The 16,779-nt window shown below is 39.0% G+C and overlaps 1 protein-coding gene across 1 annotated transcript; it reads left to right on the plus strand.

Moving 5' to 3' along the window:
- Nucleotides 1-14,390: 14,390 nt before the first annotated feature.
- On the plus strand, nucleotides 14,391-16,771 carry LOC109099458 (intraflagellar transport protein 20 homolog). The gene is made up of 5 exons (XM_042739524.1): nucleotides 14,391-14,530; nucleotides 15,019-15,185; nucleotides 15,321-15,406; nucleotides 15,487-15,590; nucleotides 16,073-16,771. Exons 2-5 carry the CDS (start codon nucleotides 15,059-15,061, stop codon nucleotides 16,152-16,154), a joined length of 399 nt encoding a protein of 132 aa, XP_042595458.1. The 5' UTR covers nucleotides 14,391-14,530; nucleotides 15,019-15,058; the 3' UTR covers nucleotides 16,155-16,771.
- The last annotated feature ends 8 nt before the right edge of the window (nucleotides 16,772-16,779 follow it).

Raw genomic sequence — 16,779 nt, forward strand, 5'->3', positions numbered from 1 at the left:
ACTTTCGGATCCCCAAAATCCCAAGGAGCTCCTTAATGAGACGGCTTTCAAAGTCTCTTCCTTGGTCAGAATGTATCCGTGCAGGGAGCCCATAGTGCACGAAGAATTTTTCACAAAGAACCTTAGCAACCGTCACAGCTTTTTGATCCTTTGTGGGGAAGGCTTGTGCATACCGTGTAAAATGATCTGTTATGACCAGGACATTCGCAATCCCTTTTGAATCGGGTTCGATAGAAAGGAAGTCGATACATACAAGGTCTAAAGGCCCACTGCTAGTAATGTGTTTTAGTGGGGCAGATCTCTGTGGTAACGTCTTTCTTGCAATACACCTCCCACAATTTCTTACATACAACTCAACATCCTGGTTCATTTTGGGCCAGTAGAACCTATCTCTTAGAAGTTCAACTGTCCGCTCAACCCCTAGATGCCCAGCATCATCATGCAAAGACTTCATTACTTGAAAATGACACTTCTCAGGTAAAACTAACTGACATCTTTCTCTTCCATTCTGATCTCTGGTTACTCTATAGAGAAGATTGTCTCTGATGGTTAATTTCTGGCTTTGTCGTTGTAGAAGCACCAAAGCTGGATTTGAACTCTTGGGCATGGTAATGACTTTGTTCAGAACTACCCCTCTTTTTACTGGAGCAATGATAGGGTCTTGATCTTGCGCTGACCTTAGATCTGCTTTTGTCCACCACTCCATCTGACCAGTTTCAAGTTGCGCCGGACAAGCATACATTGGTGGAATACTTTGTGGCGAGACACAGAGTTGGTCTATTAACCTCGATGTAGACTCATTGTCTTCAGATGGGCTGGTTATTTGACATACAGCCTTCACTGCCGAATCCGGTATTTCTGTCCATTCATCATCCCTGTTATTAGGGTATCGAGATAGTACATCTGCATCCACATTTTGTTTTCCGGGCTTATATTGTACACTGAAATCGTAGGTGGCTAATGCAGCTAGCCATCGGTGTCCCGTAACGTTCAGTTTGGCACTTGTCAAAATGTAAGTAAGCGGGTTATTATCAGTTCTCACAACAAATTTGACACCGTACAGGTAGTCGTGGAACTTATCAACTATTGCCCACTTAAGAGCCAGGAACTCAAGTTGGTGTGTTGGATAATGCTGTTCTGTAGCACTTAATTTTCGGCTTGCATAAGCGGTTGGACGTAGCCCCTCCGGGTATTCTTGATTTAGGACTGCACCTAACCCATTAAGACTGGCATCAACGTGAAGCACATAGGGCTTAGAGGGATCGGCAAAAGCCAAGACTGGAGCAGTAGTAAGGTGGTGGACAATGCTCTTGAAGGCCTCTGAACATGAAGGACTCCAGCGCTCTCCAAAGGGCTCCGTTTCCATAAAGTATGTCACCTTAGAGGTTGTATCTTTCCTTCCCTTCACTGGTGGATAACCCCTAGTGAGGTCTGTCAGTGGTTTCACAATTGCTGAATAATTCTTAATAAAGCGCCTGTAAAACCCACAAAATCCCAAAAATGACCGTAATGACTTGAGGTCAGACGGCATCTTCCAGCGAGTGATGGCCTCCACCTTTTCTGGGTCAGGGGCTACCCCGGCAGCAGAAACAATATGTCCCACGTACTTGACTTTCTCTTGACAAAACTGGCATTTATCTATGGACACTTTTAGTTCAAACTCCTCAAGACGGTCAAGCACTTTAAAGAGTCGTTCTTCATGCTCCTGTAAGGTACGGCCAAACACAATCAAATCATCTAGATAAACGATAACTTGCAATAAATGCATGTCTCCTACTGCCTTTTCCATAAGCCGCTGGAATGTTGCAGGAGCTCCAGTGACTCCTTGAGGCATACGCTCAAACTGGTAGAACCCCAGTGGGCATATGAATGCAGTCTTGTCTTTGCTCTCCTCTGCCATCTCAACCTGATAGTATCCACTTCGTAAGTCTAACACTGAAAACCATTTGCTACCAGACAAGCAATCCAACGCATCGTCTATTCTCGGGGTAGTGTACTGGTCAGGAACCGTTCGGCTATTAAGTGTTCGATAGTCAATGCACATTCGCACACTCCCATTCTTCTTTCTAGCAATCACTATGGGTGATGCATAGGGACTCCGAGACTCTTTTATTATGCCAGCTGCCAGTAAATCTTTTATGTGTCGACGTACATCGTCAATGTCAGCAGGAGCTATGCGACGAGATCTCTCTCTGAACGGTCTGGGGTCATGCAATTGAATGTGATGTTTCACCCCTTTTGCCCATCCCACATCCCACTCCTCTAGAGAGAACACATTGATCCTTTCAGACAACTTCTGTCGTAATTTTCTTTCCCATTCAGGAGGAATGGCAGATGTACCGAAATTAAACAAAGGTTGGATCTATTGTCTGTGACATAGTTCTCACTCTGCGAGTCTCTGTGACAGTATCAGTCGGGAACATGTGAGCAATGACAGTGCCAGGAGGTACAGCCACCTCTTTAAAGGTTTCATTATGCACAGGCAACTGAAGAGTATTCATTTTTATAGCTGAGGAAGGCAGCACCACAGAAGGAATGAATAACCCCCCTGGTAACTGATCATCTGCAGTGGTTTCAACTACAAATATATCATTTTTCATAGGTTCCTCATACTCCATCGTGCAGTCCACATATACTTCACCTCTTGGAGGAACAATAAGAGCATTGGGCCCGTCCCATTTAACCTTTGCCTCTGGAATGTCTGTGGTTTTCTCTCGCGGGGAAGTTAGGCATGCATCAGGGTAATTGCACTGGATCCTGAAGGAACGCAACACTTCAGAAGTATGTGAATCTCCACTTAAGGCAGCTAACCTGCTGAAAAAACTAGCATTTGTCCCGATTATCACAGGAACTTGCTGAAACCCCTGTGGTTCAGGGCATACCAAAGCTAAAATGGAGATAGTCTCTTCCACCCCTGTGAAAACTGCAGGAAAGGAGGCATCAATCACTATGTATCCCTTATATGGATAGCTTGAGGAGCTCAGTCCCCAAATAGAGAGCCCATAAAGAGGCTGAAGGGGAACATCAGAAAGGTATTTTGAATACCATGAGTCAAAAACAATTGTTACTTGTGACCCGCTGTCTAGCAGTGCTTTGCAGGGATGCCCATTGATCTTTACTGAAACAGTAGAGGAGGGACCCACCAGTCCCTTTGGAAGACGGTTTGCTTCTGAGACATCAACTTGACTTTTTGCAGAATGACAATCAGTCCCTGCCTTAGGACTGTCTCTGGATGCATCATTCCTTCCACTCTTAACCCTTCTTAATGATCGAATAAGTTTCTGAATAACCAAAGGAAGGTTTTCCGTTGCTGTACATTTTGTGGCAATGTGTCCCTCCTCTCCACAGCGGTAACAGAAATAATCTTCCCGATCAATGGCAGATCTGGCCCTTGACGGAGCTGAGACAGATTTGTGTTGCGGTTGAATCTGATCTACTGTCACACCATAGCTCACATTCAGTACTCCTATCTGCTGCTGCAACTGTTGTAATTGTTGTTTTAGGGCCTCAATTTCTGTGTCTCGCTGGCTCTCAACACTCTGTTTTAGGGCCTTTGACTGTGACGCTGGCGTCCGGGAAGCAGGAGAAATCTTTACAGATTCCTCACCTAGTTTGGTTTTTAAGTCCTGTATTTCTGCTCTTAGCTCATTCACAAGGGCAAAGCTGAACTTTTGTTCCTGACACTGTACTGACTTTACGGTAGTCCTGATTTTCTGTCGGGCTACTTCACTCTCTTCGGCTTCTCGGATCTCATTTAACAAAGCTAAGAAGGTAGGTGGCTTTAATTTTCTGTCTCGTAGCCTTAGCTGTAACAGCATCATGTCTGACTCAACAGCCCCTCTAATCAATTGCTCTACTCTCACTCTGTCCACCATTTGTGGAGACAAACCACCTCTTTGGACTACCTTATTCAATGATTTCTCCACTCTACGAAGGAAATCGGACAATGCCTCGCCTGGTAACTGGCGAAGAAGACGGAAAGCAAAATACAAATCTTCGCCTGATTCCGAGGTTCCGAACGTACTTTCTAAAGCTTCTATGTACTGTAGAGCATCAGCATCAGGACAAGAAAATCTTACCGCTTTTACTATATCCAGAGCAGGCCCTTTTAAGCTCTCCACAATTCTTCTTCTCTTCTCTTTCTCAGAGCACTCACACTCTGAAATCATCATACGAGCTTGGTCCATCCAGTTTTCCATAGATTCTTCTCCTAGGGGAGTAGGAACAGAACCAGAAAAAGTACGTAATCTTCTATATGCACTACTGTCAGTTGTTTGTCTGCCCGTTTTGTCTAACAGGTCTCCCACTGCTCTAATTATTGACTCTGGAGAACCAGCACTGTGACCAGAAGGTGAAACCAGGCCTTGCAAATCCTGCATAGACTTCCCTTCATTGGCAAGAAACCTTGCTAGCTTCTCTGAAAACCCTGCAGGAGAAGTGTCACCCTCCCTCATTACTACCACTCTCCAGGGATTTTCCCCCTCAACATGTGGCAATACAGGTGGAACAGTCTTAGGGTTAACCTCCTCCCTACACTCACATAACGCATTCAAAATCCCGGGGCTAGTTCCTACTTTTGTTGCTCTTACTCGTACTCTTCCCCAACTTTTCACTGTTTCTGCTGCACTCTCAATTTGGGCTACATCAGTATCTGCTGGAATCCCTACCAGCAAAATGGCATGAGCTTCATCCACCACAGCTTCTCTACACCATGAAATAAGTTCTGCTTGTAGATCAGTAGTCCCACTCAGATCCATTGCCACAGTCAGTGTGATATCCGATTAAATCAAATCAACTGATTAATGAACTGGGTATATACAAAGGGAAAATTTTCCCCGTACGGGCCACCACTTTATGTAGCACCCTCTTCCTCTTCAGGGTGGCTTACCTGAGCACTTAGGATGGGCACTTGGGTTCGATATGGGATAGTCTCTCGACTAAATAAACCGAGGTCCCTCTCCTCTATCACTGATTAGAAAGTAAAGATGTTAACTTTTAAAATTGCTCTTATAGGTCAAAATAAATCAACCAAATGAAACCATTGACTCCCTTTACTCTGGTTATATAGATACTTTCCTTTAACCCATAATGACTTCACTGCAGTCACTCAAGTTAACACTATGATAGTGTTTATTTAACAAAATAAATCTAAAAGAAAAAGGGAAAATCAAATCAAAATGTACAGAAGTCACAGCAATCAAACAGGCTTTAGTCAGATTGCCCTTTTTACACTACACCTTTTAACTGTGTTACTCTAAATGCACAAATAAGGCAATTAAACTTGATCCCAAGTTCAATGGAAAAACATTATCAACCTGTTCCTTAGATATTGCAATTGCAATGCCACATAACCATATTAACTCACGTGGGCCCACCTCACACACATACATACACTCACTCTCACCCCCGTTGCAGGCCTGTACCGTTGCTGGTGATCGTTGTGGCCACGAAAATAAACAGAAAATTGGCCGCTTCACTCCGAAGAGCCAAACAAAACGTGAACTGAGGTACCTTTTAATCCAATGAGTTCTCCCGATTTAGGATCCTCGAATCATGGGTGCTGATCGTCCCTGACAAGGCGTCTGGACCTCCCCAGCGATCCCTCGTTGCCAGGGGAACCCTGAGCCCCTCGGTGGCTCAGAGCGCTACCTGGGCGTCAAGTCCTGCCCCTCCTCTGAATCGCCGTCGCTCACGTTGATAAACAAAGTCTACAGGACTCACAGTTTACAACTAAACTACTAAATGACAGTAACAAAGTCTGTTTTAAGTTTCAAATAACTCACACGGGACTCGCTTGAATGTAAATGAAGGATGACTGATGACGCATTAATCTCTCTGCGCCAAACACAGACTATTGTGAAAACAAATAACATTAACCAGCGATCGGCTGGCTAAAGTAGTTACTAGTTCCCTCTTAAAAGGTTAAACAAATGAAATAAATCAATCCTGTCTGGATTAATCTTGTTTTCGCCACTCACACCCACAGCAGTCCCTTGCACACACCGTTCTCTGTTTTTTTTTCCACCGATCTCCCTGTCCCTCCCTCAACTTCTCAAGAGCCAATAATACACCACCTTCACCTTGTATTAGGTGGGTTTATCGAGTTATAGCCCAATGAATACAAGGTAAACCCAAACATGATTGAAAAAAACACGTTTTCACCATGTAGATTACAACCGAACCCTGATACAAACTAATGTTCTTAAAGGAACAGATAACAATATAATTTTATACTAAAGAAAAATAAAATCCGTACCCAAACATTAAATAAAGTGGTTTTTAATCACTGGGGTTTCAAATATATTTAAAAATGTAATTTATTCCTGTGATGCAAAGCTGAATTTCTTCAGTCTTCAGTCACATGATCCTTCAGAAATCTGGTGATTCAGTGTAAAGTAAAATTATTATCAAACATTATTATTACCATTATTATCAGTGTCAAAATTTTCTGCTGCGCAGACTGTGATTTACGTACAGTCAATACATTTGGGGTAAGATATATACTTTTAGTTTATAATTTTATCCTTAAAGCATCTGAATGCTTTAAACTGATAAACAGTAACACAGTGACAGTATACAGTAATATATATATATATATATATATATATATATATATATATATATATATATATATATATATATATATATTAATTTTTACTGTCACTTTGTCACTGTTGATCAGTTTAAAGCCTGCTGGAAAAATGTATCGTGGTTTTAAGCTACCAAAACTCTTTTCACTATTGAAAATAGGAACCACTATTAATAATAATTGATAATAATTTAGCACCAAATAAAATATATACAGGTAGAAAACATTTGTTTAAAATTGTAATAATATTTGACAATGTTATTGTTTTTACCGTATTTCTTCATTAAATAAATGCAGCCTTGTACATAAGATATAATAAAAATTACTCCAGTCTTTTGACCATTTAAAGTATTAAAAACCATTCAGCTTCATTAGCAGTTGTAAAGGTTACGCAGCGCACACAGCTGCCTGCATTTCTTCTTGTAATTTATATAACCTCCGTCACTTAATGTAACAGACAATATGACTCACTGTCCCTTGTGAGGCTGTGGTGAAAGCTGTGCACCTTCTCTTCATCTCCCATGGGCTCTCTTGTTGCTAATTGTTGGAGTGCCACAACAATTAGGTCATTGCTGAGTTTGTGTTTACAAAACCTAGAACCTGACACCACTTGATTCACTGCTAGGCTAAGACATCAGACAGCAGGTCAGCGCTAGCTTATTTTTCTGAGGAACGGGCAGAGCATCACCATCTTCATCATAGAGCAATCTTGTGTTTAAAGTGCAGAAAGTGATGCCATCCCTCTGACGTCACCTGCTGTGAGTGATGTAGCTCTGGCTGGATCAAGTTGCTCACCCTTATCAAATGATACACTGGTCTTGCTGTTTGGACAGTGTTTACTTGGTCACACTGAATGTTGTTGTTGGATGCTGTCTGTTTGGTTAGTTTATGTGCATAAATTGAGTGATTTTTTGAGGGATATTTACTTTTATAGTTTATATCTACTGAATGAAAATCTTTGAAATCATCACAAATCATTTGAGAATTAAGACCTAAGAGTTTTAGCTTTTTTCAAGACAAAGGGATAGTTCAGCCAAAAATGAAAATTCTGTCAATTACTCACCTTCATATCGTTCCAAACCCATAAGACCTTTATTCATCTTCAGAACACAAACTAAGATATTTTTTGATGAAATCCGAGAGGTTTCTGACCCTGCATAGACAGCAGCGCAACTACCACATTCGAGGCCCAGAAAGGTAGTAAGGACATCATTAAAATAGTCCATGTGACATCAGTGGTTCAACCTTAATTTTATGAAACTATGAGAATACTTTGTGTTCAAAGAAAATAAAAATAATGTTTTTATTAAACAATTTCTTCTCTTCTATGTCAGTCGAAGTGAATTCAGTATCACGACGCATGATTGTGGTGCTGCTGACGTATGTGCTGAGCTTTGTTTGCAAGCAAGTTTGCAAGAGGAATGCACACAAGGTTGAACCCCTGATGTCACATGGACTATTTTAATGATGTCCTTATTACCTTTCAGGGTCTTGAATGTGGTTGCATTGCTGTCTACGCAGGGTCTACACCTACATTTCAGAGAAAGCTCTGAAATTTCATAAAAAATATCTTAATATGACACTTTAACCAGACTGAATAAGCTCTTTTTCACTACAATCATTATATCTGCACTGTGTACTTCACTGGTTTCCACTCTATCTGCCATGTGCCTTGAGCTGCTTTACTTATCTTTCTTTTTACATGACCTATTTGTATATTTGTACTTTATATTTTATTATCTGTATTTAATGTTCTACTGTTAGTGTTATCTGTATGTACCAAGGGTTTGAGAGTAACGCAATTTCAATTCTCTGTATGTACGTACTGTACATGTGGAAGAATTGCCAATAAAGCAGATTTGACCTGACTTGACTTAATTTAGATCACGTGACCCACCGATAGCAATGGAGGTGTAGTTCGATTGCTCCCTGACTTGATATCCTTAATCTGTTTTTTTCTCAGTAAAACTGTCAACATTTGGTTAGTTTTTTTTACTGTTTTTCTAACGGAGCTATGAATGAAGATGGCAAAACGTCAATTGACACTGGCTTCGACGGAGAAAAAGTGATTTTAAAGACCCTAACATGTTCCTGAGGGGGAACTTCGCGCCATTGTTGCCACCGAGTTAAAGATGCACTTTAGCTTCGTCAGGGAACTGTATAAAGAAGAATTCGCCCTGATTGCTGATAGACTTGAAGTTCTGGAAGAGGATGCTCGTCTGATAAAAAATAGTTTTGTGATAATAAATAGATTTTTTCATCATGCAAAAATATGTTAATGTGGAGGATTTAGGTAGCTGTGGAGTTTATTCTGGAAGTGGAAGAATCTAAGATAAAAGCCGCCAGTCCAATATCCGTCTAGTGTGGCTGAAAGAGGGGGTAGAAGGAGATGACCCTCTGGGATTTATACAGAATCATCTTCCTAAATGGATTCACTCTCGCAATGTAATGGAGATAGAAACAGCCCACCGTATTTATAGCGGTGAACGTTTGAAATGAAGATGCTGCATTATCAAGACTGGAATGCAATCCTGAATGGAGCCCGAACCGTTGGACAAATTCTTCATATGCGAGCGCCGCTGCTTTTCTTCCCAGACTATAGCACCCATATAGGAGGTCGAAATGTTCGCTCTTAATCTGGATCCTGCCACAAAGTCTTCTCTGAAGAAAGCTGATTGTCTCTTCATCCAAAAAATTACAGGGTCTTTTTTGTCCCGTCACCCTTGCTTTTTAATTTATCATTAGAGCCTTTGGCCTAAGCGATCAGACAATGTCCAGCAGTAGTTCCCAGTTGTATGAATACGTCGCATAAAATTTAAATCTACGCTGATGACATTTTGTTGTATATATCAGAGATCACAGATTCGGTTAAGGAATGCTTAAAATTATTTGATACATTTGGTTAACTGTCTGGTTGTAAGATTAATTGGGACAAATCCATACTTATGGCCCTTAATTTAGATGCTAAATCAGAGATTCTGACCTTACCCACTATGATTCCTGTCAGTGACCAGTTTAATTATCTTGGAATCAGAGTTTTTCCTTCATTATCTCGCATTTCCAAGTGGAACTATCAGTCTTCTTTGGATAAGATTATGAACGATCTTCTGTGTTGGTCTCCACCCTGTTTGGCTCTTCACGGAAGGATAGCCACTGTTAAGATGAATATACTTCTGAGGCTAAGCTTGTTATTTTCAGTGTTACCTCTGACACCACCTACTGGCTATTTTAAAGAGATCAAAACAGCAGTATCAAAATTCTTGTGGAATAAAAAGGGGCCTAGAATTTGCCTTAAATCTATGCACCACAGGCTAAAACCTCATGGTGGCTTATCCCTACCAGATTTTTGGTCCTATTATTTAGTATACCAGATGAGACCACTTAGGACGTGGCTAGATGTTGACTCCCTTGTCCCATGGCGGGCTTTAGACACTAATATTATATACCCATTGCGTCTACAGGATTTACCCTTTACTGGAATATCTAAAGAAAGTTATGGAAAAGTTTGGTCCAATTATATGCCATTCTATCAAAACCTGGAAAGTAGCAGAAAAGATTATGGGAGCTTCAGATTCTTACAGGGACTCTACCCCCATTTGGCATAATAATAATCTTTGTACTGGTAACAAACTGTTTGTTTCCGAATGCTGGGCTGAATGTGGTATTTACACTTTAAAAGACCTGTACAATGATTATGGGCTCAAGTCCTTTCAAATCCTAAAGGATGAGTTCTCTTTCCCAGGATTCTCCTTTTTCCTGTACTTAAGATTAAGATCTGCACTGAGTACCCTGGTCGATTAAAATATCTCCTCATCCTATGGTAAATTGGATAGATAATAGTATGGCTTCTGGAGGTGTTATGAGTATAATTTCTAAATCACTTGCGGTACGACAGTATTCAAACATTCGGACTGAGGGTTTCTGGGAAAGCGAAAACAACGTGATTGATTGACTCTAAAATCCCAGCTCACCAAATGATTCGTTATAAGGTAATCTATAAGGCCTATGCTACTCCCTGTTTATTAGCCTATATAAAATGAAAAGAAACTCTGACCCCTTGTGTCACCTGTAACAGCTCAAGTCAAGGTCCATATATACATATGTTCTGGGACTGTTCCCGAATTGCGTTGCTCTGGTCCTTGGATCAGGACTTATTGTCGGATCTTCTGAAGACTCAGATCCAAAAGGACCCACTGCTTTTTCTTTTGCTGGATGATTCGTTGCTGTCATTGCTGTCAATCAAAAAAGGATTCTGTTTGCTGCACTGACTGCTGCCAAAAATGTTCCTTTAAAATTGTGGTTGGATCCATCTACCCCAGTTAGATTGACGTGGATGTCATACTTGCTGGACATTGCTCTTTTGGAGTGTAGCACAGCCAAAATACATGATGCCACCAGAAAAAACAATACAGTTTTGGTTGGGCCTTATTGATACTTTATCATGCCTATTGAAATCCTTAGATGCACTTGTTATCCCAGTAATATTGTTTTGTAACACTGTATTGTAACCCCCCTGAGCCTTTTAGCCTCTTTGTAAGGTTTCAAACTATTTTCTTCATTCTCAGTTATAAGGAAAACCCATTCAAATTAAACCAAAGCCCTCTTCAATCTGTTCAAAATATATTTAACGCTATTTAATAACAACTTTGGTTGTTCTCAGCAGGCTTTGCTGCAGCTTCTATTAGCAGCTAGCACGTGGCACATACATCATGAGGGCAGGAACCCGAGGAGATGAGAGAGAGTGACAGAAGTGCGCTTGTTTTGCTCCTGTAATGTTTCTCTGCCCGGAAACAGTGTTGCCTCGACAGCTGCGAGTGAAGAAGCGATTGGTCGCGAGGCGGCACTTCAAGCATCGCGCGCTGTTCTGGGGACTTTCTTTTAGGAGCGCGTGCGTCAACCAGCGTGGAATTCAAGTCGGTTCGCTTAACTACATGTTTGCCTCGCAACGCATTCGTCTAATAAAATGAACACGCATTAAACATTTACATGTTTCAGACAATAGCTTCAACTGCTCTGCTGTGTTCTTTTCATTCAGAACACGAGTCTTGTTATAAACCGACTATTACAGACATATGCAATGATAAAAATTTGTTTAGGAACACAACTAATTTATATATATTTTATATACTTTATACATTACTAATATATATATATATAATATATATATATATATATATATTTTTTTTTGTATATTGAATTATATATATATATATTATATATATATATATATATATATATATATATATATATTTGTTTAAGGCTTAAACTAAGACATCTTTTATACCACTTTAACATATTAAACATACATGCTAAACCAATATCAGCCTCCTGATTTTATATGCAACAGCCTAATTAGCATTTCTCTGCCGCTGCCCCTTCCTAATCACAGGGTATTGTCTCAAATTCAATACAAAACCAAGAAGCCCCTCCCCTTTTTAAACTATTATAAACTTCTAATAAAGTATAGAAATAATTGTGGTTTATGACATATTCATATTAATCAGAATCAGGTTAAGGAACCAACTGGCCAGTGGACACTAAATGTCAAACAAAACAAACACAATTGTCCTTTGCAGTCTATTCTACTTCTTCATCCGGGCAGCAATAATATTCCACGAAACAAATCTGACCGTCATCATTCCTCACGAGATACTGTAGAGAGAGGAAGCCTGGACTGTCAGTTCTCACTGAGACTTTACAGGACAGAGCCAAGGCCTTTGTAGAGGGTTTCAACAGGGACGGATCTGATACCTTTGAGAATAAACAAGAGAAAATAAATCTCAGTGACTCTTTATTGTTCTTTTACCACTTACAAGCGAATGCCACAGAAGTACAACTATACACAGTTCATAAGGCTGCTGTTATAAGTCTGAATTTACATATACAGAGCTATGAATGATGGGTAATGCAGTCTAAAACGCAAGTTCCTCGTACCTGTTGGTCTGGATTTTAGTACACTGGAAGAGCTCCATCATGTCTGAGTCTTTGGGATAATCATAATGTGCATTTCCAGAATACCCTAATGTGGATAATCTAGGGTGCAAAGGAACTAAATGAAATGTTTTGCCATTAAATTTGACTTGACAATACCACAATTTCATTTTCACTGTCAGCAATAGGCCAAATTAATAATCACATAAATGGAGTTGAAAATATATATCTATTAGTTATAAACTCCTTGATTCAATTACATATACTACTGTTCAAAATTTAGCGTCAGTACAATTTTTCTTTTTATAGTAATACCTATAATTCAGCAAGGACGCATCAAACAAATCAAAAGTGACAGTAAAGTGACACTAATGCTACAAAAGATTTTTGTTTCAAATAAATGCTGTTCTTATTTTAGTTTTTATTCATCAAAGAATCAGTATTGAGCAGCACAACTGTTTTCAACACTGATAATAATAAGAAATGTTTCTTGCAAATCAGCACATGAGAATGATTTCTGAAGGATCATGTGACACTGAAGACTGGAGTAATGAGTTTATGACTGCTGGCAATTCAGCGCTGTATCAGAGTAATACATTATATTTAAAATATACATTAAAATAGAAAACCATATTTGAAATTGTAATAATATTTCACAATATCAGTCCAGAAGAACGGTCAAGTTAACCTGAAATTCAACTGTATCTTCTTTGATTATGTATTCTTGAAAGATCTCAGCCTGAGGAATCAGACACACAAATTAATTAACCCAACTTCTGTCAACCGAACCTGTAAGACATCGTCCTCCAACACTACCCTGAATGAATGCATTGGCTTGAAGGCATTTGGAGTCCTCAACAGTGACTTTTAACCCATTCTGCGTTGCATTGAAGATGGTCCCTGAAAGAGATGGCTTTCAGGATGTTGGACAGATTCCTTGCGTTATCCAAACTGGCTATCAGAATGTACTGGTCAATGTCTGCTTAGGACTGAGTGGACAGAGGCATGGTTCTGCGTTTTCAGCATCTGAAATAACATTTACATCTATAAATCCAACAGTTTCATATTTGATGCATAAATTTCAATAGCCTCTAAATGGTCAACATGATCAAAATTCTGCAGGAAAAAAAAATTGCTGTACAGATGCTATCTTTTGTCTGATTTATCTTTCATACCTTCTAAATATTTAAAAGGTCTTTTAGTATAATACCAAAAAAATTATAAAAAATATAATAATAATAATAATAATAATAATAAATAAAGCATCAAATAACAATAAAATAAAAGTTAATAAATAAAAGTAAATGTAAGAAAACTTTTATATTGTAATATTTCAAGATGAATATTTATTCCTTTTTTTGGGAAAAGTAACATTAATACATCAGGCTTCTGAGGAACATTTATTTGTTAAGCTCTATAGCTGTTTACAAATGATTATTTATAACAACAGTAAGTTGAAGAGGTTACTTACCCACAGAGATGGTCAAACTCTCAATCAGGTGGGTAAAAACAAACATTACACATAAACAGCATATTTGTACCCCTTTCACTTAACAAATATAGATACGAAATATAAAAATGTATATATTTTTTAGAGTTTGGCGCCCTTAAGTGGTCCTGCTTACTTCTTCTTCTGGTGTTTTTAACAGACTGAAGTATCTCACCCGGTCCCTCGCACGCACCGCTGTGGTCAGATGCGGATCTGCAGAGGGAGTTCCTATACGGACCTTCACAATATTAGGAGGGGGGTGTGTGGTATGAAAAATTTGTTTTTACATCAATCTCTCATAATTGAAATTATAAATAGGTAATTACATTTTTAACACATATAATCATACTTTCTTTCATTTTCAAAAACGTAAGATTTTAAAAATCAATATTTGTAATGCGCTTGGACACCCCTCTCTCTCAACATGAGGTGGACCGGCCGTCACCTGGCAGCCGAGCCCGAGACAGTCAGAGGCGGTCAGTCAGTCCAGCAGAAGTGCCACATAATCAAACAAAAGTCCGGTAGGTTTGAAGCAGTCAGTACTCTGTTTTACTTTATTTAAACGTCTCATTCGGTGTAATAATTTCAGGGGATAATTATGAGGAATGTAATTTTGTTTTCAACAATGTTTACCAAGCTTGTGAAGTTCCCTGTTGGTCTGTTTTTGTTTATCTCAATAGCAACCAGACCTTGCCAGCAACAAAGCGATGTTTGTGAGCTGTAGCATTTTCCCCCTTATCTAGTTAACGTTATTTAAACAAAGTTTACGTGGTTTATGTAATATAACGGAGCGGTGGTTACATGTAGTTGTAATTAACCAGCTAACTAGCTAATCGGTAAGCTAGCTTATTGTGATCTGGTGACATATGGGCACTGTGTGCCGGAAAATTCAATTTTGTATTTGTTTTTTTTCGCCACTACAGGGGCTGACAGTTTGAACGAGATTAAATGATGCACATGTTCTTTCTTTTAAAATACGCGTTTATGTATTTCTGTGTTTTTTTTAAAGCTATTATCGAGTTTGAAAGGCAGGTTTAGGTCCTCTGGTCATGGCTAAAGACCCGTTGGCAGAGGCTGGTCTTCATTTTGATGAACTCAATAAACTGCGAGTGCTCGAGCCTGATGTGAGTCATAAAACCATTGAGCTCAAAGAGGAATGCGAAGAATTTGTTGACAGTGAGTTTTTCATTTTGTTCGTTATCTTATTGTGAAGTTTACCCCTCATGCAGATTGAAACGCATTCTTTGCTTCATTTACAGTACAGATCAATAATGTTTTTTTTATGTTTTTTTTTCTTCTTCCCAAAAACAGAGATTGGTCAGTTTCAGAAAATTGTAGGTGGCCTTATTGAACTTGTGGATGAGCTAGCGAAGGAAGCCGAAAATGAAAAAATGAAGGTATGGTCTTGCATTTTAAGCGAATAGTGGTGCTTATGTGTGTTGTGTTCATTCATATTACTTCAATTATTATTCTACAGGCCATAGGTGCAAGAAATTTGCTGAAATCAGTTGAAAAGCAACGGGAGGCTCAGCAGCAACAGCTTCAGGCTCTGATTGCAGAGAAGAAAATGCAGTTGGAAAGGTAACAAGTCTTATAAATCCTGTAATCAGACTGCAAATATTGCACTCTTAAAGGAAAAGTTCATCCAAAAATCCACATCCACTTCATCAGAACAAATTTTGGAGAAATTTAGCATTACATCACTTGCTCACCAATGGATGCTCTGCAGTGAATGGGTGCCGTCAGAATGAGAGTCCAAACAGCTGATAAAAACATCACAATAATCCACACGTAATCCTTCGACATTTATGTTTAGAGACTGTTTTCACTTGTAAACAGTGCTTTTATCAGCTGTTTGGACTATTATTATGACGGCACCCATTCACTGCAGAGCATCCAGTGGTGAGCAAGTGATGTAATGTTACATTTCTCCAAATCTGTTTTGATTAAAACAAACTTAACTACATCTCAGATGGCCTGAGTGTGAGTAAATTTACAGCAAATTAGATTTTTTTTGAAGTAGTTCTTTAATTCTTTGACTATAATTCTTGTTTGTTTTGCAGGTATCGAATAGAATACGAAGCTCTTCAAAAAGTCGAAGCAGAGCAGAATGAATTCATCGATCAGTTTATACTGCAGAAATAAGAGTATTGTTTCCTCTTTCTGTTGGACAGGAGAAGTGATGCTATGCATCTTGATTTAGTGACTTCCTAATAACTGCAGGGTCCCTAACTAGGTTAACTGAATTGACCAGTTAATAGGTGACAACAGACGTCTGTTTCAGCCTCAACCTCTGACTCTATTGTGTTAACATTGAGTGCTTTTGCATGGCCAGTTCGAAGAGGCACATATTCGTAATCTTTCCAACCACAGATCATAATCTCAGATGAATACTATTTATATACAACAAAAGTTATTTATACTATTTATATGGAAATTAGTTTGTAAATCTGATCTTTTTACAGAAGGAAAATACAGTATTTGCATGTTACTGTAAATAATTCCATCATGAGACATCATCAGGTAAAATGTTTTTTTTTCTGTATGATTTGTATTTGAACTGCTGTTTGTGACTTGAACTCATCTGGTTTTGTTTCCTCATATGCTCATGGGACCACAACCAAAACATTTTCCACAAGTTATGGAAAACTATTTAAAGCATAATTCATTTATTGTTGTTTACATCAAGTGTGTAATCTTAATATTCGACAAACTTCATACAGATTTGAAGAACAATTCAATAAAAATATATTTTTCATTTACATGTTGT

The sequence above is a fragment of the Cyprinus carpio genome, chromosome B15 (assembly GCF_018340385.1).
Source record: "Cyprinus carpio isolate SPL01 chromosome B15, ASM1834038v1, whole genome shotgun sequence".
NCBI lineage: Eukaryota > Metazoa > Chordata > Actinopteri > Cypriniformes > Cyprinidae > Cyprinus > Cyprinus carpio.

Excerpts from the sequence above, each read along its gene's own strand:
- LOC109099458 (XM_042739524.1), top strand. The coding sequence starts at position 15,059 with ATGGCTAAAGACCCGTTGGCAGAGGCTGGTCTTCATTTTGATGAACTC. Across the intron at positions 15,186-15,320 it reads ATGCGAAGAATTTGTTGACA|AGATTGGTCAGTTTCAGAAA; the intron begins GTGAGTTTTTCA and ends TCCCAAAAACAG. Across the intron at positions 15,591-16,072 it reads AAGAAAATGCAGTTGGAAAG|GTATCGAATAGAATACGAAG; the intron begins GTAACAAGTCTT and ends TTTGTTTTGCAG.